We start from the raw sequence: 26,625 nt of genomic DNA, 5'->3' as shown, positions 1-26,625 counted from the left end.
GGTGATCCCCGCTCCGCCGTGATTGACGTCTAGAAAGAAAATGCTTTGTGCTGGGATGATTGTTATTAACTTGTTACCCCCGGTAGGGGGGCGGGGAACCGACTTGCTTCGGCGAGCGCTAGGGACCCGCAGCCGCGAGAGCGCCGCGGCGCGCCGGGCAAGCCTTTAGCGCCCGAGTGGCCGCCTCGCCGCGCGCTGGGGCTGCGCAGCCGCCGCCCGCGGCGGACAACGGAGAGGCTGCGCTCCCGCGCGTTTGCTCGCGGCCCCGGGGCCCAGGAGCCCTGACGGCTGCACGCGCGGCTGGGCGCGCTGGGGGCCTTCATTAGCCCGCTCCGCGTGCCAAGAAGCCGAGGCTCTGGGCTGCGCTTGCCGGCTCTGAAGTTTTCCTCATCGTTTTTCCCCATTTTCCCCTTCCGCTCACCCCGCAGTGCCCGGGGCTCATGTCGGAGGAGTGCGGGCGGATTGCAGCCCTGGCGGCCGGGAGGACTCGGAAAGGCGCCGGGGAAGAGGGACTGGTGAGTGGGGAGGGACACGGCTGTTGGAGGCTGGAGGTGTGGAGACGGCCCAGGACGAAAGGCCGCTGTCCGCGCGCTCTTCCGTGGGCCCAGCTGGCCCTCCAAGGACCGGGTGCAAGGAAGGCCTGGGGCAGGGCGGGGTGGAAAGCTGGGCCGGCTGGACGGTGGTGCAGGGCTGTAAGGCGCCCTTGGGTCCTTGAGGTCAGGGTCAACAGCCCCAGCGGGTGGGTGGCAGGAGCTTGGACTTGGCGGGGGGGAGGAGGAGTGAGAACAGGAAGGGAGACCTCATGAACTGGGGGTGGCCTGAGGAAAAGGAGGGGAAGGGGGGGATCCCGGTGGGTCGGTGGGATGAGGAGAGGAGGAGGGGTCTAGAACCGCCTGAGACTGCGCCTCACGGCTTCCTTCAGGTGAGCCCCCAGGGAGCGGGGGACGAGGACTCGTGCTCCTCCTCGGCCCCGCTGTCCCCGTCGTCCTCGCCCCGGTCCATGGCCTCGGGCTCCGTCTGCCCCCCTGGCAAGTGTGTGTGCAACAGCTGCGGCCTGGAGATCGTGGACAAGTACCTTCTCAAGGTAGGGTGGAGCCGTGAGGCCCAAGGGGAGCGGGGTTACTCTAGGAAAAGAGAAAAGTTTTTCCTTCTTTTCCTTTCAAGTTGTCTCTGCAGGTTGTAGGCTTTCTCAGCAGAACAGCCCGGTCCAGGGAGAAGAAATCTTAGAATCTCCCATGTTGTAATACAGCTTGTTGATGACACGTCGTGGTCTACAAGTGCCGATACCCCGGGTGGACTACTGGAGTCAGCCACCTACTTATAGAAAAGCAAAAGTGGGCTAATCCTTTTACTCATTTGGAAACAGAGTCCAGGTTATGGTCCCTCCACCCCCGATAACACCCACACACCTGCCTGCTTCTAAGAGCTCCTGGTCAGTATATGTTGGCTGATTCCCCTTTGCAGTGTCTCCTTTGGTAAGGACCACTGCAAAGCGCTTTAAAGGGCCTTTTCTGGACAGATTTTTTACATAGTCTTATTTTTAGTAAGTTACTTCAGGCTTTTTCAAAGAAAAAATTTGTAGGAACATTTAAATAAAAACCGTTTTCAGGCTCTTATTAAGAGCCTCTTGTTAAGGCTTGATACTTGGAGGCCACCCAATGCTTTTTTTCATGTCACCTCCAGTGCTTGTGGGGAAAAAAAATAGAAATTGATATAAAGTTAGACCAAAAAAGAGAGAAGGAGGGAGGGAGGGAAGGCAGGAATGAAAGAAAACAGAAAGGAAAGCAAAAAGAAAGAAGAGAAGCGTCTATGGATGCCTGGGATGAAGTGCTTCATGTGGTAGTTGGAGAGGTGACTGTCTTAATTGGTTTCACTTCTTATTATTGTGCGGGAGTTTTGGAGTCAAAATTCTGGTAGGCCACAGTTACCCATGCCATTGAATGAAGGATCATGGTCCCATGTGTCTTAATCCTAATACCATGGGTTTTCAACTTCAATGGCTTTTTAAGACTACTATTTAAAATAATCTCTCCTACACTAAATTAGTAGCAAGCCAATTCACTTTCTATTCCCTCCTCACCAATCTGTCCACACCCAACATCCCCATTTTTTCAAAAGGATTAATTATAGAGAGTATGAGTTCAAAAAGCTAGTTATTGGTCTCCTTTAAATTTCTACCTCAGTGTATAAAGCTGCTTAATCTGTAAAGTGGGAATAAAACCCTATAGATACAACCTAGATAAAGCATCAAAAGAAGTTTTGGTGAAAAAATTAAAAGTAACTAAATCTTAATTGGTGATTGATTCTTAAAGTTGACAGATTAGCATGGCTTTCTCTTTAAATCTGCATTCCTAGGATACCCTTTTCACTGTTTCTAGACCTGAGCCTTTCACTGTTTCTAGACCTAATATCTCAAAGTCATTTTTTGGATCAAAATTAGTTTATTGTCAATGAAACCTCTTCATAATTAGCATAATCTTTAAGAATGTTTCTGGACATTCTTAAAGGCTATAAAGGCTTTTCTAGCTCCTCCAGAGAGAATCTAGAAAAAAAGGGTATTATAAAGTGACTCTTAACACACCTCTGAAATACATAAGTTATTTCTAGTGTTAACTTTTATATGTTAAAACTTTACTTGTACCTCATATTATTTACTTGTATGATGTAAAATATCTAAGTTACCTAAATGAGTTACATAAAGCTTTTCTTTGTAGGAATGTAATCCAGTGAGGTCTTCTATGCACACCCTTATTCTGTCCCTTTTGTACATATTAGTATATTAGCTCTAACTAAAGTTTGACACTGTATGATTATATAAAAATGTTGAGTTTTTTTTTTTAATTTGTATACTTATTCTAAAAGAGAAGTTTAAATTCAATTTGAGTCACTGGTGAAAATTGTTGGATCTAGACCTAGTAGAGTATTTGAGGGTACAACGATCTATAATAAAAACCATTTAATATAGAAAAACATCACCTCGTGAGGCAAGTAAAATGGGGTTAAGACAAAAATGTAGGAGAGGAATTAGATGGGTCTTTGGTTTCATCTAATATTTCAGTGCCCTGTCGTTTGGGTAGACTTTCTGGCTTGGTCTTATATACATTTATATATTGGATCAATACCAGCCATCAGGAAAGGTCTATGTTCTTCAGAATTTTTTCTTTACCTTACTTTCCTTTCTGGAAAGTAATGGAAGATGAGGAGGGTTTTTGGGTTTTTTTGTGTTTTTTTTTTTTGTTGTTGTTTTTGTTTTTGTTTTTTTTTTTAAGTAAACTTTAAGGAAAGGTAGCAAACCAAGCATTAGGTTTGGCTTTAGGAAGTTAGAGGGTGGCCATGACTCTGCCCTGAAGCCTGAATCTACACTTGCTTGAGGAGAAGAAAAAAAAAAAGATCCTGGATAAGATCAAAATATAGAAGTCCCTAAGCATTGAATACTAAAGGAAGCTTATATTTTTAAACTTTAATTGGACTATGTTAGGAAAAAATAGAAGGAAAATACACACTTATTTCTAGGACAATATTAACCATTGTTAGTACTTTTTTATTCTGACTTCCTCAAATTCATTTTCTTTCTTTCGTTCTCTCTCTTTCTTTCTTTCTTTTCTTTCTTCTATTTTCCAAGTTTTCTCGTGTAGTAAACATTGTAGTTCAAGACCCAAACTTAAAATTTTAAAAATTTTACCAAAATGATATTCTCATTAATGCTTTGGAAGGAGGCCCATAACTGTAATTAGAAGTAAATGAAACTTTTTCCTTCAACTTTAAAGTACCTTTTATGTCTTGTATCACAGAAAAACATTTTGAAGAGTAGTACTAATCTTGGACAAATTATTGGACAAATAGGGCTTTTGCTACAGTATTTCATGATAAAGACCATTTCACAATTTCCCATTTTCACAATTTCCTAAATATTTGAAACATTAGATCCACTTGTAGGGTGTAACTGTGTTTTTGTATCATTGCAGTTTTTTCATATGAAATGAAATTATGCTTAATTAGTGAAGCATAAACTCAGTTCTTGTGTCCATTTAACAAAAGCAAACTTTGGGAGCGTGTGTTACGTACAGGCAGGTTCAATCCTGTACACATCTTCATTCTTGAAAGCTCAAGTTGTAGTGCTTTATAGTATGATAGCAACAGTTTAAGGTGAGGGTTATGATTTGTTCTCTGAATTGATAATATTTCACGTGCCTATTTAAAAAATATAAGGTGGCGTGATTTATTAAACCCTATTTTATGCCTTACTACTTGAAATACAAATGGCAAACAGTGCCTAGGTGCCTTCTTAGAACCACTTATAATCAGATTATTTATTTTTTTCTCCAGTAATCAAATCATTAGGTAGGGTTACCAATACTTTACTCCTTGATTCTATTATTTAATGTTAGAAAGTAGCCCGGACTTCTGCCATATCAACAATTAAATCTACCTTAGCCATTTCTGTTTGGTAAGGGAAATGGATTGCCTGCCTTCTTTATAAGGGTAAGTATCTTACAAGGCTTCTTTTTCACCGTCTTTCTCTCTCACTTTAGTACACCATTTATAATTGGCCAGAAAGTAGATTGAGAAGGTGTGTGGCTTGACTTCTTCAGCCACCAGGTTTCATGGCAGGAAGACCTTGGTAAAAGAAAAAAATAAAATAAGCCTGTATGTGGGATTTCAGAATGACTAAAATTTTCCGTGTTCATAGAAGTTTGATTTCAAAAAGAAAAAAAAAAAAAAAAGCACACCGATTTCTTCAGAGAAATAAAAAAAATAAACACAAAATAGAAAATATACAGTTGTGATCTTTTGTGGTGTCTAAAAGAGAATATATCTAGACCGATATTTGTGTAAATGACACCATTTAGATAGAAACATTCAGAGCATATGTTAAAATATTAAGGATCTGGGTTTTAAAATTGCTCAGTGTGCAAAACCGGTGGATGATACTCTGTAAATATGGTATTAAAATGGTTTCTTATTTCCCTTTACAGGTGAATGACCTGTGCTGGCATGTTCGGTGTCTCTCCTGCAGTGTCTGCAGGACCTCCTTAGGAAGGCATACCAGCTGTTATATTAAAGACAAAGACATTTTCTGCAAACTTGATTATTTCAGGTACACTATGGAATATTTTTTAGCAGGCACTCCAAGGAATTATTTTGCAAAGAAAATTTTGTAAATAAGCTTTCTGGTCTGGTTTTACATATTAAAAACCTGTTTTCTTGTATAATGGACTTCAGAATGAGAATGCTTCACATTTTTAAGGTATAGCTTCTACTAAAACAAATAAAATAAGCATGTTTATGTGTTTTAAGAATTCAATATACAAACACTAATTTAAAATAATTATTCCCACTTGGAGGAATGAAAGTTTGAGATATTAAAAAAAAAAAAAAAGGGAAACTTCTTGCTGTGCATTGATAAAATATAAAATAAAAGATGATTTATTGTGACAGAGACCCTTGTTTGCAGGGCATGATAAGATAAAATGAAATAATTATGGGGTGGGGGGAATCAAGATTTTGTTAAGTGTTTATCAATTTACTATAGAATAATCCCTAGCTATACCCTACAAAATGTCAGCAGTTTGGAGACTATGATAAATCATATAATTTAGAGGAACCAACCATTCCAATATCAAATACACCAAGTTTGATTATTCTGTGTGAATATCTGATTTCTTTTTGTCTCTTCTTTGATTTTTGTTTTGTGAGATTGTATTGGTCTAAGATATTAACATTTTCTCTATGAACTCTCTAAACATTTCTTAAATGTATAGTTTCTTCTAGGATATAATTCAGTTTTTAATGGATAGCTATCTAGAAATTGAAAGTATCCCTAAGCATGATTTTTTAAAATTGCTATATTTTTTTCTTTATTTGCATTTCCAAATGAAGAATAATGTTTATTGTGAAATTGATACTATATAATGAAGTTTGTAATACCAATTATGTTGTTTATTCTCAGCTTCAGAAACTGGTTTCAGAGAGTTTAGTGATTGATTTGAATAAAATTGCTAATTTAAAGCAATTCATAAAACGTAGAGTCCTTTATTTTATAAAGTCACAGAATTTTATAATTACTAGAAACATATTTCTCATCAGGTTTACTCTCCATTTCCTCAAAAATAGTAGCAATTTGTCTCCTCTTTGACTTAAAATATGAAACTCTTTAATTTTTTAAACATAATTTAAAGCTTTTTGAAAGGTTTGGTTTCAGAGACCTATTGAAAATCTAGTTCTTGGGGCGCCTGGGTGGCGCAGTCGGTTAAGCGTCCGACTTCAGCCAGGTCACGATCTCGCACTCCGTGAGTTCGAGCCCCGCGTCAGGCTCTGGGCTGATGGCTCGGAGCCTGGAGCCTGTTTCCGATTCTGTGTCTCCCTCTCTCTCTGCCCCTCCCCCGTTCATGCTCTGTCTCTCTCTGTCCCAAAAATAAATAAAAAACGTTGAAAAAAAAATTAAAAAAAAAAAAAAAAAAGAAAATCTAGTTCTTCAGGATTTTCTTATACTTCATATTTTATTATATTTTGAAATTTAGTTTTAGGATTCAGTTCTTCAGATTGACTTAAAAAAACAGGCAGTCCCTCTAACAATATATTAATGAATAGAAACAGACACCCATCTAGTTTGATGTGGATATGTATTTCTCCCCCTCCTGTGGCTAGTGATATGATAGCTTATTCACCATTGGAAACATACCTGAGTTTTCCTTCCTCACCCTCAGGGTGAAAGTCTTCTGTTCTACCCATTTTTTGATACTATCAGTTTTAAATGTTTAAATATTTTAATTTAAAAAATATTGAAAGCATTTTTAAATTATCTCAATTTGGTTTTAAGAAGTCATTTATCTTCAGTGGTATGCTTTTACACTTTTAGGTGTCAGTCTGCAATGTATGTATGTTTGTATCTTGAGTTTCTAGGTAATTTATAAAATATAAACTTATTTATATTTGTTACAAAAGGGATATTGAAACTCATACTGCATTTATTTTAAAAGGAAAAATCCAGTCTTCCTTTAACGTAACAATGAGGAGTTTTTGTTTTATAAACAGGTTTGAATTATGACAGTTATGTCAAGTCTTGATTGCTTACCATATTGACTTCTAGAAAAGTAATTGATTCCTGTTTCACTTTCAAAAGATTTAAACACTTAGGTTAATCTAGTGAGTATTATGATGTGTTAGTTTACTCTTAGGCTTATAAGTATCTCATCAAACATTAAAATCTTTACCTGCTGCTCTTCTATTTATGTAGAAGGTATGGAACTCGCTGCTCTCGTTGTGGGAGGCACATCCATTCTACTGACTGGGTCCGGAGGGCCAAGGGGAATGTCTATCACTTGGCATGCTTTGCCTGCTTTTCTTGCAAAAGGCAGCTTTCCACGGGAGAGGAGTTTGCTTTGGTGGAAGAGAAAGTCCTCTGCAGAGTGCATTATGACTGTATGCTGGATAATTTGAAAAGAGAAGTGGAAAATGGTAAATATATACTTAAAATACTTTAGAGTCTTTGGGGACGGTGAATACAGGGAATAAAAAAGATTTTTTCTAAGGTCATTTTAATGCATTATTTTGTGCAGTGTAATTGTGGTAAAAGTCATTAAGCATATACTGTTAGTGATGATCTCCATCTGTTTATTTACAGGGAACACCATGGCATGCGTATTAGCTTTGTACCATATTTTCAGGCAGCAGCCTTGAATTTAGGGTCTGTTTGGCTTTTTGTAACCAGTTTTCCTGTGTTTGTCTCCTAAGGATGAATCTTAGATATGTGCTCTTCTAATTTTTTGCACTTTTGACTAAAATATACGAGCCTATAAGTGGAGTGTTGTTTCCACAGAATATTTGTAGTGTGTTTTAAAACTTAACTCCCAGATTTGGACAATTTACAATTTTGCACTGAGCCAAGAGATGCAAGAAATATATTGCTGCTTGATCAGTAGAGCCATTTGAGTTACTAGTATATATGCTGTTGTTTTTAAATGCAGGTAATGGGATTAGTGTTGAAGGTGCCCTCCTCACAGAGCAAGATGTTAATCATCCAAAACCAGCAAAAAGAGCTCGGACCAGCTTTACAGCAGATCAGCTCCAGGTAGACATGACAATGAATTCATGATTTTTGAATTCCCTCCTGATGAAAATAAAAAACACACACAAAGAAAACCCAATCCCTCCTCCCTCCAAAAAAAAAAAAGAAAAAAAAAAAACCAAACAAACCCCAAAACAATCTCCATGCTGCCTGAAAACAGTTTCATGTTTTCAAAAAAGTTGGCCTGTGCTTTTAAAGAAAGCTAACTTGGTGAATGTATGAAAACATACTTATTTCCCTAAAATGTTTATCAATATTCTCAGAGTCATGATCTGGTATTAGTCATTCAAGTTTTATTTTCCTGGGTTCTATTGGTATTAATGTCAAAGTGCAAACAAAATGTTGATCTGTCCTGATAAAATCAATGTAACTCAGGCATTTATTTACATTACTACCTATAATTGTGATAGAAGACAAAATAGTTTAAGACTATTAACAGAAAGAGACATACAGTGTGTGGGTCTGTGGGACACTAATGTGCTGCCTTTTTAAGAAATTGCGATGAGCCTTTTAATGGCTAAGATTGTACATTTTCTGAATAGGAAAGAATTGAATATGCCTTACCATAAACAGGAATCTAGTTATTGACTCCAATCAAGTAGACATTTTCTTCTTTTTAAAAGGGATAAAGGGAGGTAATTCTATATTATGCTAATGGTTGATTATGTCTCCTGAAAAAGGAAGGATTATTTTCTGTTTGGTTGTCCTAAATATAATTGTTATAAATTCAATCCATGTCACTTGTCAAGAAAATAATTAAATAATTACTTATAATTAAGTCTACACATATAATGATTCTTTCTGGCATTTTTTCAGATAAAGAAATCAAGTTTTCTAAAAGATTAATGTGGATGAGGTATTTGTTTTATATTCAGGTAAAGTAACATTTATTGAGCACCTACCTTGTACTGCTGGGTGCTTTACACATAGTATTGGCCTTAGCTCAAACTTTAACGGTTAGTTATACAACATTAACAACTGAGTAAAAGTAATATTCTGAAAATCACAAATAGTATTCTAAGACTTGCCAGTATTTAAGATGAATATAGTAAAAGGGTTTCAGGAGAATTTTTTTTATTTGGAGAAAGATTAAGAAAGATATCTTGATGTGATACAAATATTCCAAGGGAACTTGGATTACATAAAACCCTAAATTAGGAGATATGAGTACCTGTGAGAGACCTGGAAGCAAAATATCCAGTAGCTACAAAATGTCCGAGTTAAAATAGAATTTCTAGTATAAATATATTCTGTTTTTAAAATGGGCTGTTTCCATGAAGGTCTGGCTATAATTTTAATAATTATAAGTCTGACAGTAAAATTTTATATGAAATTAAAGTTATTAAAATTGTGAAAATTTGAAACAACTTTAGGTAGATATACCATTTCATACAGGAAGATAATTATAGGTACTGATTAAAGAGGGAATATTTGTGAAGGTCTTTGTGTGTCGATTCCTACACTAGGCATTTATCTACACTGTCTCCTTTAATTCTTAACAATAATTCTTTGATGTAGGTAGCCTCTTCCAAGAGGTGTAGGAACTCCCCTCAAATCAGACTACCAACGGAATGGCAGAGAAGAGATTTGCAACTTCCCCAATCCTTTGGTCTTTTGCTTGGCCTCCAGACCATGAGTGGAATAAGAGTTCCACTTAATAGCAGCAGCAGCTAAAACAAGAGTTAGAGTCTGAATCTTGTATATTAGCCTCATAGTTTTATTTTATTATTATTATTTATTTTTTTTATTTATTTTTGGGACAGAGAGAGACAAAGCATGAACAGGGGAGGGGCAGAGAGAGAGGGAGACACAGAATCGGAAACGGGCTCCAGGCTCCGAGCCATCAGCCCAGAGCCTGACGCGGGGCTCGAACTCACGGAGTGCGAGATCGTGACCTGGCTGAAGTCGGACGCTTAACCGACTGCGCCACCCAGGCGCCCCTAGCCTCATAGTTTTAAATTGCACACATGCATGAGCTGTTTGTATCATCACATGCATTTTTATATGAAAATGTGATCTGACTCATGAGTTTTTAAAGATGTATTTGGGAATCATAAATTTTAAAAAATGAAAATAGAAATGACATGCTTTCAAAGCATATACTCATTTTTTTTTTCAGTATTTATTAGTATCTATTCTATGCCATGAATGGCTGAAACAAATGAGATACAATCTTTGTCCTCAAGTGATTTTTTATATCTTGGGAATCTGAGGTACATAGCTGTAAAGTTGGTTTTTTTTAAGTGTTTGTTTATTTTGAGAGAGACTGCATGCCTGTGGGCAGGGGGAGGGGCAAAGAGAGAGGAGAGAAAGAATCCCAAACAGACGGCACTGTCAGTGAGAGCCCAATGCAGGGCACCATCTCAGGAACCATGAGATCATGACCTGAGCTGAAATCAAGAGTCAAGCGCTTAATAGACTGAGCCACCTAGGCGCCCCGTAGCTGTAAATTTTTAAACACTTAAATCACTATATTTTGCCAGAACCTCTGATACATCAGGCAGTGTACCCTTTATGTCAAATTGTCCTTTCAGAAAGCTGAATATATTCTAGTAGTGCTTGAATTCAGCAAAATAATAAAATACTATAGATGATCAGTAAGTCAAGACTATTAATGAAGCACTGCTTTGGACAGAGGAGAGTTAACATGAGAAGAATAAACAAGATGATTTCCCAAAATTATTTAGAAATTTATGGGAAGAAAAGATTTTAAGGTTCACAAAACAGAACAATATTTTGTGTTGGCAAGAATATTTCAAATATTGCCCCATGTGTAGAAATGGTATTTAAGAAGTTCCTGCCAATATTATGGTTTGCTTATTGTAGTTGGAAGCACTTGCTCAGTGATTATTAATATTAAACATTCCAAAGTTAGCAACTACTTTAATCTACTTTCAGATTGAGTTGGTCAGTTGCTACTATGCAGATGCCTGTCATCTCTGAGATTTCCTGGCCTTAAAATGATGAGTGTCTACAAAGGTTCACTCCTTGACCACATTAAAAAGAGCGCAGAAAAGGAGTGGGGTGGGTTTCAACATCATTAGTGACTGGAGAACAATGAAATTAAGTAGAAATGAAAACACTTATTTTGTGAGATTAAACATTGATAAGCATGTGTTACTTTCCCTTTAGTATATACCAATTTTAAACCATCAGTATTCATTTAAGTTTTTGCTTTATTCCTTGATGAGAAATTGCTTTATTAAATGTAACTTGGTTCCATTATTAAACTTGTGAATTTGAAATGCATTTGTGATAAGAATGCTGTCTTTTGTTTTATAAATTATCAATAATGGTCTAACAAGCAAATCCTTAAATATCTGTTTAGCTTTTCTTCTTGAAAAATTAAAATATAAAGACAGTTAACTTGCTCATTCTTTTTTCTCTTTGAGATGTTACATGCTCAGCTACATATAAACACAACTATTTGTACATGACAGTGTTGAAACAACACATTTTGAATAAGAAAGGGAGAATGAGGTGAACTGAATGAGATTATAAACGTTTAGGCCATTTCTGCCCATTTTTTAAAGTAAAAATACATGTGCTGTTTACAGAGAGTGTGTGAACAAATATGGTTGGAGAGGAAGTCAGGAATACCTTATTCTAGAAGAGTCACTCTTCGGAACTTAAGTTAAAAAAATTGCAAACCTCATAAGGTTTCCTGGAACAACATTGGTCTTTTTCTCTACACTATCTTCAGATTTTTCTCACGTTGTCAGGGTCCATTCTGTTACAAACACTTAAGCATGTACTATGTGATGGGAAGGGGTATTAGCTCCTGGGGAAATGAAGAGTAAGACATTTCCTTTGCCCTCAAGATGCTTACTTTCTGCTATTGAGAGCTATACTTGCCACTGAGTTATTTAGCTACCTTGTGACATGTGTAGTGGCAGAAGACTGTATTATACGAGGAGCATAGTGGAGCGTGCAATTAATTTTGCCTATTGGAAATGATGCTGAGGCCACTGGTGCTTAAGGTCTTTAGGTAGGTTGGTTACCCCCATCCCATACCTATGGACATGCATAATCATGTTGGATGACAGACTCCCCCTCTTCCATATTTTATACTAGTTCCCTAAGTTGATTGGCTTTTAAGTTATAAAATTCAAATATCCCTCTTGATTCCCATGATTTCCTCTTCAGAAAGAATACAAACCCCTTGACTTGTGCTTTACTCTGATATTCCCTATCCATGTTTCTCCTTTTACTTTGTATTCTTGGTAGTTATTGACATGTCCATATTTTTGTCTCAAAAAGTTGAGGCCAGGGACAATTTTTTCATATATCACTGTCTCATGACCCTTGGCACCGTGGTTCTAATCCAAAAGTCCATATTGAATCACCTGGGAGCTTTTTCCATATACAGATGGTTAGATCCCAGGAAGTTCTTATGGGTGTCAGATCCCAGATATTGTTTTACATAGAACAAGTGTTCGAAACAATTAATGTTGGACTAATTACAATTAAATGGTATCTATCTTTTGCACTGTATGCTATTTGCTGACTGATGAAAGTTATAGTATGGGCCTGTTTAGCTCAGTAGCAGTTGGAGATAAATGTGATAGTATTTTTGTATTTTTACAAGTTTTCTAATGCAAGAAATTTTTAACAAAATGGAAAAAAATAGTAAACAGGCTTATACCATTTATTCATTTCATTTGTATGTTGTAAGAAAGGAAGAAGAGCAAAGGGGAGCTCATTTTTAACAGCATAGTTGAGAGAGAAGTTTTATGCTGAAATGGATTATTTTTTTAAAAGGTTTCAATATAGCAACTTGTTTGTAAATTTACAAGATATGCTTTCTTTTATACATATTTCCCCATACTGATTTTCAAGTAATAAAATACAAGTATCCTATCTTCTTGTTCATGTCTTATCTCTCCTGTCATCAAAATGCAGAAGATTGAGCTTCTTCTATATAACTATTTACTACCTATACTTTTTTTTTTTAAAAAAAACAGGTAATGCAAGCACAATTTGCTCAGGACAACAACCCAGATGCACAGACTCTCCAGAAACTGGCAGAAAGGACAGGCTTGAGCAGACGTGTGATACAGGTGATTATTTTTAAGGTTAATCAAGAGATACTAAAAGTTCTATTCTAGGCCTTTATAAGTGTGCATTAGTTTTTTGTGTGTGAAGAAATGGCAAAAAACATTTGCATTCTATTTTAGGTCTCTTTACACTCTACTTCAGCTTTTTAACTCTGATAATTGGCTTGCAAGGGCTAGGCTACCAATTGTTAATGGCTTTGTGCATAAGTTACTTCATTCCATGCTCACAGCAACCCTAAGATCCTCAAGCTGAAAAAGGCAAATATGGTTCCAAGCTAGATCTGGTTCTGAAGCCAGTAATTTTTTTTCCAACTTTTCTGTGATTGTATAAGTGAGTGTGTGTGTCTAGGGGTGAGGTTGATGGCCTTTGTTAAAGATCCAGGTAGAGATAGTGGTATGAATAAAGTCAGGGAAGGATAAATTAGAGTGAATTCATTGAAACGTAAGATTTATATTTGCAAATTGTGAGAGCTGAAAGTGCTGGAACTGAACTTGGAGGGACCTGCAAGTATAGAGTTCTCTCCTGAGCAGGAGAAAGCCATGGTATGTGAATTCAGGAAGAAAGGGCTAGTGGCAGTACATGGGAAGAATTAGGGTAGAAAGAAGCTAGAGATATATGGTTAGTTGGGATACCCAGCAAAGTAGTCGTTTTTTGAAGATAGTCTTAAATGAGGTAGTGACCTAGAGTTCACTGAGAAACATTTTATTGATTGCACAGATGGGAGAAAGACAAGAAAAGGACCTGGACACTCTAATGGGACACTAGCTGTGCTAGTCATGCAGTGATTGTGGAATTTGGGGATTTAAACAAGTATTTTAAAAGATGATCAGGACTAAGCAAAAAGATCCAATGCCATGAAATTGGGTAAAATCCTTTAGAACAAGATCATAAACAGTAAAAAGAGAAGAATGGACTTTAGGGAGAGAGCAGGGTAAGAGATACTATTTGAATGGGATGCAGTGACAGCTGGGATCAAGGAATGAGTCTAGTATGGAGGCATCATGGAAGCCAGAGGAATGTGTTCAAGGTGGAGGTGATCAATTGTGTCAAGATCTTATAGAGAAATCAGGGAAGTGGAAAATAATTTTAAGTAACACTCAAGATTCAAAAAGTTTAAGGAATTAATGCAAGTAACCATAACCAGCAAGATGAAATTCAGTTGCAGGGAGCAGGGGGAGGTAAAGTCCAACATTATACATGTGTTTCATTTCCTCAGTTGAGTGGTTGATAAATAGGTGCTCATTTTTCAGTTTATTCTTGTTAAGGCTGAGCTGTTTCATAATTAATAAATCATCTATATAGAGTATCTGATGGGGAAAGACCTGATGGTACTGCAGCTCCTCTAAAGACTTAGATTCTCAGTGGATTTGGCTGACAGCACTCTAATGAGGTTCTCTGAGGAAGTGAGCCACACAACCTCAATGCTTTTCAGATATCCAGGGTATTGTGTTTATTTCAGAGTGCCAGATTTTAAAAAGGGGTCTAACAAGGAACCAATCTGAACAGACTGCTTCCTTTAGAGGCAGGCTAACAAGGTCATGACAGAACTAGAAATCATGTGCTAATATTGACAGTAACAAGAATACTTATCTGGAGATGAGATGCTAAGGGAAGGAATAGGATAAAAAGACTAAGTAACTTTAAGTATATGTGGAAGGCTGCCCTGCAGACTAGCAAAATCAGGTCTTTGCAAAGGAATATAGGAAAAAGCTGAGTTTACTCATAATGAAGAACTTTTTCAGCATGAAAGTCTGTGAAAATGAGTGGGCTGCCATTGGAGATAGTGAGTTTCCTGTGCCTGAACATGGAGCTTCCTTTGTTGAGATAGTACAGACTGAACGGGTTGAAGGCTCTTCTAATCTGAGAGTCTATACGTTCAATGACCATGATTGATCCAGCTGAGTCAGTTCATGATTATTATGTTTTAGATTATTTTGAATTTGGAAGCAAAGGAAAATGAAAGATTTTCTGAGGTTTCTTATTATTTCAATAAATAATGACCCCAGACAGTGTCATGTGATTTCTAAGTATTTAGGTCACCAGTATTATGTGCAAGTTATCTTGGATCCAAGTACTAGAACCTGGAGAATATATTGTTTGATGGTGGCTTCTAATATGTGAGGATTGGATTTAAATATTTTTGATAGGATGGCAAAGGAAGGAACATGCAAATATATATATTATTTGTATATATACATATCGTCCTTCGTGGTAATTTTGAAGAGTCAATTTCTGTTATCTCAGATAGTAATCATAGTCTCTATGTCCAGTCTACTTCCTGGGATTGGGCACATTTTAGAAAAATTAGAGTTTTGATTACTAGGCCTTGATTTTAATGTGCAAACTAGGTTATCCAACGATTAGGTAAAAACAGTGGTCTGATACACAGAGACAGTCTCACCTTTACCAACTAAAGTCTGCTTAGCGAGATATTAGTAACAGCAGATCTTTGTTGTACTGAAATCACAAAATATAGATGATTTTACTTTTAACACTGCATTCAGATACAATCACCATTCACATACCCTTTCCAATAGGTGAATTATGAATTTTTCATCTTATGGAAACAGGATAAAGCAATGCTATTTCTTCCAATTAGTGTCTTGGGAGTACATATCCATATTGAAATTTACATGATTTTTATTGTTGCACATCTTAAGCATTAAACAATTTAGTTTATTTGCAATTTTTCATTATCATAAAAAATGCTGAAATGAACAACACTCTATAAACACCTTGCTCACTGGTTCAATAGGTTCCATAGGATAAATTTCTAGAAGGGGGGTTGTTGAGTCAAAAGCTAAAACATTTTAGGGCCTTTAAATAATTAACTAATAGTACAAAAATCAGCTTCCAGAAAGTTCATACCAGTTTATTCTGCCGGGAGCTACATATGCAAGTTCCCTTTCACTAACTCCTACAAATCCTGAATACTATCATTCTTTTACATTCTTTCTAATTTTGGCAGAAAACCTCATTGTTTTTGTTTATGCTTCTTTTATTATCAATAACTTTAACATGTTTGTTTATTTTGTAATTTTAGAAATTGTATGTTTTTAGTCCACTTTTCTATTATGTGGTTACTTTTCCATCTTACTGATTTTTATTGTTATGTTAGACTTCCATAGTTTCTTTTTCATTTATTTTCTCCACATAGAACTTTTATATTTTTATGTATTAATATCTCTCAATACTTTTTTCTTATAGCTTTGGCCTTTTTTATACTTCCTCATCTAGAAGTTATCAATATTAACTTTTGTTTTCTCTTAAACATTTATGGTTCCAGTTATTTCCATCTAATTTTTAATTTACCTGGAATTGACTTTTGGTTACTAGTGAGGTGTAGGGAGTTTACCATTTTTTTCCTCACAAATGATTAGCCAGGTTTCTCTAAATCAGTATTATTCCATTCATTCTCAATAATTTAAAATTCCATTTTTTTCATACACATAAGTCTTCTGTTTGGCTCTTTGGGCTTTCTCAGAGATTCATCTTATGGATTAGTCTTTTCTTTCACAGAATATCTACATAGCCTACTCTTAGCTTATAGAGTTTACAATTTGGAACTCAAAATATTTTAAAGTTTTTTTAACTCTTTTAGAGGTTTGCAAAACAGAAGGAAGAAATTTTGAGTCAGTGCGGAAGGTTAAAAGTACTTGTATTTGAATTCTAAAGCTGGGTGGCCCTCATGTCAGAAGTTATTTTCTAAAGTCTGGAATTGTCAACTATATTTTTCTGTACAAGTTACATGACATTAAAATTTTTTTTTTTAATGTTTATTATTTTTGAGAGAGAGAGAGAGAGAGACAGAGAGCAAGCAGGGGAGGGGCAGAGAGAGAGCAAGACACAGAATCCAAAACAGGCCCCGGGTTCTGAGCTGATGTCAGCTCAGAGCCCGATGAGGGGCTCGAACCCACAGACCATGAGATCATGACCTGAGCTAAAGTCAGCAGCTCAAACGACTGAGCCACCCAGGTGCCCCCATGACATTTTGTGTTTACAAACCTCTCTGCTTGATTACCTGTTGATGATCTTTCCAAAGAGCTATTTGAATCCGTATTAAGGTAATTTTTCTGTTTATGTCATACCTTTTTCATATTATTTCCAAAATCTGGAATTTTTTTTTTTAAACTACTGAGTGGGTTCCATCCAGTACATAATTTATTGGAAACATAAGATACTTTGAAAGAACTCTGGCAACCATAGTACCATGTGTATTAGGTTGCATGTAGTCCACTGGGATACATGTCTTCTGGGTACTGTTGGGGAAAAGACCGGTGACAGCCGTTTTCTCTTACAAGTTTGAGAACGTGTGAGTGTATCTTCTTGACTGGGTGGGTGACAGTAATGACGCTTACTGTTAAGGAACCTGTGGAGGGAATTGTGAAGACTCTGGGTTTCTATTTACATATCTAAGAGCCTAATACTCCAGAAAATGGGGGAGAAGGCTGTGACTTCCCACTACTTTTTCTTGATATATGCCTACATCTTTTTCCTGAAACTTCCTCAGGTGGTACCTTTCAGCCACCTGGCCAGGGATGCATACCCCATTGCATTATTTTTAAAAAAAAAAAAATTTTTTTTAACATTTATTCATTTTTGAGAGACAGAGCACAAGTGGGGGAGGGGCAGAGAGAGAGGGAGACACAGAATCCCAAGCAGGCTCCAGGCTCTGAGCTGTCAGCACAGAGCCCAACGTGGGGCTTGAACCCATGAACTGTGAGATCATGACCTGAGCTGAAGTTGGATGCTTAACTGACTGAGCCACCCAGGTGCCCCTACCCTGCTGCATTATTAACTTCTGTTACTTTAGTTTTAACCCCTTGAGTTTATACTTTGAAAGCCCTCTATTTTTGAGTCCCAAGGACAGGATTTGTGTTTGAAATCAGGTCAGCTTTTTTATATAAATCTTTTTGCAGGTTCCTTCTGTTTGACATTATTCAGCCCCAATTCCCTTGTGCCATCAAACACCTACCAGCCCAGGGAAGAAGCTTATGTTCTTGATCTCTCCCTGGCCCTCTGTCCTGAAACTAAAATGTTCTTTGTCTTAATTTCCTAAAAGTTTTTATTCCTCCACTTCTCTTTCTCCTCATGACGAAGTGTTTGGAGTGACAGCAAATAAGTGCTATAATATTTTAACATTTTAATAGAGTAACACTCTATAGTCTAGTTTCATCTAGTGATAGGGAGTTCGAACACAGGCAGATTAATTACTGGAAGTATTCTGGGCAGCCTAGTCTCCCTCACCCTGACCTAGAAGCAAAACGATGCTTGCCCTGAATTTGATTCCTTTATTTCTATGATAGAGTGGACCACTCTTTCATGATTAGCTTTTTACATTTTGTGAACTGTTTTACTAATGGATATGTTTGTATTTTATTTTGCTTAAATATTACTCATTTTTTCTTATTATAAACCTGACCTTAACATACTTCTTAGGGAATAGTCTATGTATTCACTAAGAAAAATTGAACTCAGCAGGTTAAAATGTGATTGGAATAACTGAATCAAGAGGTTTGTAGAAAGCTTTAAGTTCTCAGTAGGGATTTTAGTCATTTGGGAAAAGATTTGAAATAAGTCCAGCAGGTGTCTAAGAATACATTTAGTTGTTTTTTTGTTTTTTGTTTTTTTTTCTGATTAAAATGGCTTTTTTGTTTGTTTTTCTTTTTGTCCCAAATGCCAGTGGTTAAAGACGAGGAAACTTTTCTGGAATTCTCGAACTTCCTCCCTTCCTTTTTATTTTCGAAGATGCCAGTGTAGTATAGAATTGGCTTTTAAATAAATCACCAGATAGTTATTATTTGAGCAAAGAAAATGACCATTGATATTTGTGCAAATGTTCTCTTCAGTCTATAGAACTGTTTAAAAACCTTACTTAGATTTTTTTTTTTAAACTTTTATTTCTTTTGAGAGAGCACATGCTCGTGCACTCAAGTGGGGTAAGGGCAGAGAGAGAGAGAGAGCGAAACAGAGAATCCTAAGCAGGCTCCGCACTGTCAGTGCAGAGCCAAATTAATGCAGGCTCAGTATTACCATGAGATCATGACCTGAGCTGAAATCAAGAGTCGGCCTCCCAACCAACTGAGTCACCCAGGTGCCTCAGAAGCTTATTTCGATTTGTATTGTGCTTATATGGTAGAGAAATTTAGGATACATTTCTTTTTCTTTTTTAGCCTTAATAGTGAACAGTTTGACAGGGGATGCATTTCTTTTTAAACTGAGTTGATAATGTACTCAGAAGCTGAGATGTGACGTACCTACATTGCTTTTCTCCTCCCTCAGGTGTGGTTTCAGAATTGTAGAGCACGCCACAAGAAACACGTCAGTCCTAATCACTCCTCCTCGGCCCCAGTCACAGCAGTCCCACCCTCCCGGCTGTCTCCACCCATGTTAGAAGAAATGGCTTATTCTGCCTATGTGCCCCAAGATGGGACGATGCTAACTGCGCTGCATAGTTACATGGATGGTAGGTATCCCAACCTTTAACAGCTGTTTCCCAAGCAACCAATAAGTGATCATTTCTAATATTAGATTGTTGATAGGACTCATATTTTGAAATATTACCTCAGTAGTAGATGAAAAATATTGTGGGGAAGTGCAGTAGGGGGCAGAACTGTCCAAACATTCTTATTTCTATAACAACATTTTGAGGGACAAGTTTAACACCCACTTTACAGCTAAAATACAAATATTAATAATGACTATTAGTGCTTGATTTTTTACTTAGGACGTTAATTTTTTTTTCTTTTTTTTGCTTTTCACCTGGTATTTAAATAATTTATTTTCCTATGGTCAGAGAAAGTATTCACACTCAGACTTTTAGATTGGAATTTATGGAGTTTTGTCAAAGAAACTTTTATATTGAAGCAAAACATACATATAGAAAAGTGTACACGTAAAAAGTATCCAGCTTGGTGAACTATTACAGTGAACACATCCACGTAAATACTGACTAGATGAAGTAGTAGGACATAATTAACACCCCAGAAATCTGTCTTCTGTACCCTTTCAATCATTATCCTCTTCTTCCATAGCAGCGTTGCCTTGACTTCCAAAGTCATGTTTTAGTTTTGCCTGTTCTTGAGCTTTACATAAACTGCACCATATGGAACGTATTCTTGTGTATCTCACTTCTTTCCACTACATTGGTCGTGAGATTCATCTGTATTGTTGCAAGGATCAGTGATTTGTTTTATTGTTCTATAGAATTCCACTGTAGGAATATACCACAGTTTAACCATTTTATGGTTGATAAACATTTGTGCTTGAGCGTGCTTAGGCTTTTATGAATATGCTGCTGTGGACTTTATTGTGCATGCCTTTTGGTGCACATTAATTCACACTTCTATTTGGAATACACCTGGGAATGAAACTTAGGGTCACAGGCTATACATACACTCAACTTCAGCGGATTCTGCCAGTTTCCCATAGTGGTTGAACCAGTTTACACTCGGACCAGCAGTAGGTGAGACTTCAAGGTGCTCCACATCCTTGCTAACACTTGATATGGTGTGACTTCTTACTTTTAGCCAATTTGATACTTGTGTAGTGCTTATCTCCTTGTTTTAATTTGCTTTTTCCTCATGACTGGTGAGATTGAACATGTTTTCACTGGACATTTGTATATCCTTTTTTTGTGAAGAGCTTATTCATGTCTTTTGTCTGTTGGTCTGTTGGTTTGTCTGTTGTTTTTTTCCTTGATTTATCTTCGTTCTTCCTATATTCTGCATATAAAAAAGTTTTTTGATGATTATATGTATTGCAGACATCGCCTACTTTTCAGTGGCTTGCCTTTTTATACCCCCTTAAGGGTATGTTTTGTTGAGCACAAGTTCCTAATTTTAATATAGTTCATTTCATCGGGTGTGTTTCCCCCCCCCCCCCCCCATTCATGGGCAGTGCTTTTTTTGTGACCTGTTCAAGTAATTGTTTCTCTCAAAGATAATGAACATGTACCTCTTATACTATCTTCTAGAAACTATCTTCCCTTTGATCTTTAGATTTACGGCCCATCTGGAATTGAATTTTGTATGTGGTATGAAATAGGAAGCAAAGCTCTTGTTATATTGATTAAAATACCAATGTCTCAGCTGTTTTATAGTGCTACATTTCTCATAAATCAACTTTTCATATAATGTAGGTGTCAATTTCTGTACACTCTATTTTGTTGGTCTGTTTATTTTCATAATAATACCTTAGTGTTTTAATTACGCAAAGCCTACAATTCTTTATATCCAGTAGAAAAGTCTTTCTACTTTCTTGTTACTCAAGTTTGTGTTGCTCATTCTTGACCCTTTGCATTTCCATAAATTTTACCAGCTTGTCAATTTCCACCACAAAACCCACAAACAATTGAAATTTTGATATAGTCTATTAGACCAATTTGTAAGAAACTGCCATCTTAATAATATCACCTTCCATGCTATGAACTTTGTCTATTTATTTAGACCATCTTTAAGTACTTTTTTTATATTCCAGAGTTTTTGGCTTAGCACATCTAAGGTTCATTCATAAGTATTTGTTTTGATGCAGATGTTATTGGTATTTCCTCTGTATGTGAAAATCTAGGTTGCCAGCTATTTTTCCCCCCAGGACTTTGAAGGTAACATTGGGTTCTGGCTTGCATTGTTTCTATTGTTTAGAATATGGGTAGTTAATCTGATGCTACTTGTTGAAATAAGCTATTGGTCTAATTCTTGCTCTTTTGAAAGTGAATGTCATTTTACTGCAGCTTTTCTCTTTGTATTTGTTTTTCAGTTTTATTATAATGTGCCTAGATATGCTTCTTGAATATGTAGTTTGATGTATTTCATTTAAGTAAAAGTCTGTTTTTGTGTCTTTAAATATTGTTTCTACCCCTTATGAAAATATCCCATATTTTCCACCCCTTTGAACTTCCATGTATTGAGGTATTTTCTTCTGACTTCTCTCCAGTTCACTAATTCTCTAATATGCTGTAAAACTCACCCACTGAGTTCTTAATTTCAGTTATTGTATCTTCAGTTTTAGAATTTCTATTTCATTCTTTTATAGTTTCCACTTCTATGCTGGAGTCCTCTATTTTTGCCACTTTATTCCTTAACAAAATTATTATATTAATTATAGTTATATTAAATTTATGTCTGATAACTCCAATGTCTGGATCTCTTTGTTTTCAGTCAAGTCATGTCTTCTTATTTGCCTTTTCATTTTTATTGCACTTCAGACATTGTGTATGAAAAATTAGAAATAATTTGAGACTCCGGATGATCTCTTCCACCAGAGAGGATTTGGTTTCACCTCTGGCAGAAAGTTAGGCTAGGATAAGATCAACTTAATCCAATGAGGCATCACTGCTTACAAAGGCTGGTATATTTCTGGGTCACTATTTGTGTTTAGCCTTCTAGGATCCCAGACAGAGCCTGTGTTTTGTTTCTGTTGTTTTAAATGAAGGCTTCTCTTCATTGGTCCCTGATCTTTCGTGTTTGTTCCCCACCACCCAGCCAAAGTCTAAATCCTGAAAGTCTGGTCCAATTCTCAGCCTGTCAGACATTTCTTTTAAAATTGTCATTAAACTTGGAGTGGGTGGAGGGTAGTAGCCTCGGTTCATTTCCCTTCTCTTCTGGGACTTGCTTTGCAAGTTCTCACTGTCTCGGTATCTTTCAGATGCCTTCCAACAGATTTGTAAAAATTTTGTCCAGCTCTCCTAGTTGTTCTCAGAGGGAGGTTTGGTTTGAAGCATCATAGCCCTTGCTGAGAATGGAAACCTCATTTTAAGTTTGGGTTAAATAAAAAAAACAGAGCCTGTACCATGGTTGCTATTATACTAGCATTAAAATTGTATGTGTTCACATGAATGACTATAGTTTTTCCTGAGTCAAATGTGCTTTGATGTATGTTTAGAGAAGAGGTGGTTAAGCATTCATAAATGAGAAATTGGGGGTCATCCTACAGACACCTTTATATGGAAGCTAGCAGTGTCTCTGCAGACAAAGCTTATGTTTTCTAGCTGCAAGGTAAAGTGCAGTGAATGGGGTATGGATGGAGGACATTAAAGTGTCAAAAGCTTGTGGCCCCAAAAGAGGTTTTGGGGGTAAACTATTCCTGGATTCTCATTTAATACTATATTCATTGTGCTGAATAAGTTAATGCTTCTGCTGAGGTTAGTGGAATGAGTGTAGCTTGGTGCCCTCAGCTATAAAGAGTAATGAAAGTGCATTGCCTTGGATTGTTTTGGTTTGTTTTTAAATCAGTTTTATTCACCCTACAAAACTGATCCACGAATTTCTTTCTATTTTATAGCTCATTCACCAACAACTCTTGGACTACAGCCCTTGTTACCCCATTCAATGACACAACTGCCAATAAGTCATACCTAATTCCTTTTTTCAGGGATAGAAATGATTAAGGATATAATCTTGTCATTTATTATGTATAAAATACCATTTAAAAGATATTAATGTTAATTTTTTATTTAACACTCAAAGCATTTTCGACATCACTTTGCTGCCCAGGTATGTATCTGTTGTTGGCCTGCAAGACACTTTTATTGATTCTTCATTTTTTGTAAAATTTATGTTTACAAGAAGAAAACAAATCAACTTTTTTTTTTTTTGTATTGTCTGGAAATAGTTCACTCTAGTGTGTATCTGTTAATTTATTTGTCATCAAAAGAGCACTTTGCCTAAAAAACAAAAGGACTGACAAGTGTGCAACATGTTTACAATCCTTTGTGAAATCGTAGTTTACCCTTAGTTTGTATCTGTAAGTTATTGTTATAAATATTACCTGTATTTTTTGTTATATACAACTTTATACTTTGAAGCTTGTATCTGTGAATTTTGCAACTGCAATTTATTTTGCCAATGTTTTCTGAATGAATTGAATAAAGCTTCTGTTGTAGCATGCCATGCAAACACATTATTGTGTTTGTGGTTGATGAATTATGGCTGTAAATAACACTATAGTTTAATAAGCCCACCCCTCCAAGTTTATTAAACATTTTCCATTCTTGTGAAAGTTTCAACCAATTTGTCCTTTCTTGTGTGTGCTTTCAACATTAAGTCGACGTTAGTCTCTTTCAAATATAACAACTCTTAATTTTAAAAAGTCATTTTGTTTTGAGCTGTGTTTTGAGTACATTTTAATAGGAAACTTATTTGTAGACGATTGCACTTACTCAACAAAAGAACACGTGAAAACATCTAATTTGGCAAATTATCCTTTTAAACTAGCTAATAAAATTAATGTGAAAGAAAAGGTAGAGCACTTTTCCAAACGATCTTTTTGGGTAACCCAAGTCAGAAATGAAATATGGGCCATGAGGATATATTTCTTCAGGGGTGAAAAAGGAGAACTAAAAGTATTTGGAGTTTATGAGCAATGTTTCTAGAGCAGACTCTTTACTTTTTCTTCCTAGTGAACACTCTTTAGGGATTGTGATTCTGAGAGCTGAAATCTAAACCCCAGGACTTTATCCTATGTAGCAGTGGACGCTTGTCTTGGAATTACAAAAGTAAGTGGTGCCACCCTCACTAATTTTTGGATTTAAAGAACTTAATCAGTACTCACTTCTTGTTTTTCATATACCAGTAAGGGAAAAAAAAGGTAATGGGATAAAAAACAATTCTTAAGAATCTTAAGTTTAAGTCTTTGTTTAACTTAGCAGATTCACATCTGGCTGAGGACTGGAAGTAATAGTGGAGTATTTGTAATTCTATTCTAGTAATCATAAATGCAACCAGAAAGCAATCACGTGGTTGTAAGTAACTCACTATCTGCCTCAAACCAGAAGTAACAAGCCTAAGTTTCACTATGGGAGAAAGGAGGAAAAAAAGCTTTGTTTTGTTTTGTTTTGTTTTGTTTTTAACCTGCTACTCCAGTTAGATTTTTTTTTTTTTTTTTTTTTGGCCAAAAACGAAGAGTGTAGCCAATAGTCACTCTAACTGATCGTGTGAGATTGATACTAATCTCCATGGGTTTTTGTCTACCTGTCCCAGGCACGAAGTGGTGAGGTCAGCTTTACCTCTACCAGATGTTGAGACAAGCTCTTCTAGTCTAGCCAAGCTCTGCACTGTTAGCAGTTTATAGCATTTCCCAGCTGGATGTAACTGGCATCATTTAGCTTGGGAGGTGCTTGATTGTGAGTCAGTCTGTCTTTTTCTTTTTCTTTCTTTCTTTCTTTCTTTCTTTCTTTCTTTCTTTCTTTCTTTCTTTCTTTCTTTCTTTCTTTCTTTCTTTCCTTCCTTCCTTCCTTCCTTCCTTCCTTCCTTCCTTCCTTCCTTCATTTCTCTTTCTTTCTTTCTTTCTTTCTTTCTTTCTTTCTTTCTTTCTTTCTTTCTTTCCTTCCTTCCTTCCTTCCTTCCTTCCTTCCTTCCTTCCTTCCTTCCTTCCTTTCTCTCTCTCTCTCTCTCTCTCTCTCTCGTCATTTTCCTGTGCTTACCACCCTCTGACTGTTCAGAGTTTTTACAAACCATATCACTACACTTTTTAGTTCTGAAGATGAATGCCCAAAGTTGAAGTAAAACTTCCATAACAAAGAGGTTCAAAGCTGTCAAGGTGAATGAGATTTATATCCTGCACATAAAGCTGTTAATAATGAAATGAGATAGATAAGAATGCACTAAAAAATTTACACATAATACAAACATACGACTGTGTTTTCATTTCTACTAGTGGAAATCAGAGATCCTAATTTTATAACATTAGCAAAGAATTGGAGTACTTCCGTATTAGTAATAGTGTAAGCATGTAGGCACAGTGCTTATTTGCTTGAAATTGGGGGTGATCAAACCACTTTTGTGAGGATTGAAGGAAGATTTTTTATCATTGGATTAGCAAAGACCTGGGTAACATAATAGTTATCTTTTAGGGATTCAGAGATTCATAACCTATGAGAGAGTAAGTAAGAGATTAAGAGAGCATAACTTTTTGCTATGTAAATCAATTGAATCACCAATTCAGACATTGAAACTAAAGTCACATTAAGTGATTCTTATTAGTTGTACAAGGTGGCATTAACATTTAGCAGTACTTCTATATTATGCAAATGTCATTCTTAAAATCCCACATTATTTTAAATTAGAAGTACATTTGTTTTGAGTATCATAATAAACATTATTAGAATCATATGTGTTTTTAAAAATTGTAGGAACTTGAACACTGATAGCTTGTAGTATTTCTTGGTAAATTATGTATATAATTATTCTAGTAGCATTATGACACTGGGTAGTATCTTGGGACTTTGTTATGACATTGAGGACTATACCTGTTAGTAAAAGAATTTTTTTTTTTTTTTTTATAATTAGAGGTCATTTGGATTGCAATATAGTAAGTACCAAAAGTATATTAGCCCAGGAAAAATTCTTATTGACCTCCCCCCCCGCCCCGCCATGGGAAGTAAGGAACTGAAATTAACACTATTTGATTTTTGCTCTTGTGAAATGCAACTAAATTTTTTAGAGAGATAAATGCATTTGATTTCAAAACAAGTTCAAGTACACAAGATAGTGTCTAATAAA

General features: G+C 36.4%; 1 protein-coding gene across 1 annotated transcript; it reads left to right on the top strand.

Annotated features, from left to right (window-relative positions):
• Positions 1-270: 270 nt before the first annotated feature.
• Positions 271-24,131, top strand: LHX8 (LIM homeobox 8). Its single transcript, XM_058716949.1, has 8 exons — positions 271-515; positions 923-1,084; positions 4,977-5,098; positions 7,238-7,458; positions 7,968-8,071; positions 13,033-13,128; positions 19,409-19,592; positions 23,408-24,131. Exons 1-8 carry the CDS (start codon positions 441-443, stop codon positions 23,482-23,484), a joined length of 1,041 nt encoding a protein of 346 aa, XP_058572932.1. The 5' UTR covers positions 271-440; the 3' UTR covers positions 23,485-24,131.
• The last annotated feature ends 2,494 nt before the right edge of the window (positions 24,132-26,625 follow it).

This window comes from Neofelis nebulosa, chromosome 2 (genome assembly GCF_028018385.1).
Source record: "Neofelis nebulosa isolate mNeoNeb1 chromosome 2, mNeoNeb1.pri, whole genome shotgun sequence".
In the NCBI taxonomy this organism is placed as follows: Eukaryota; Metazoa; Chordata; class Mammalia; order Carnivora; family Felidae; genus Neofelis; species Neofelis nebulosa.
Note: the sequence above shows the minus strand (reverse complement) of the source record. Positions and strands in the feature narration are given on the sequence as shown.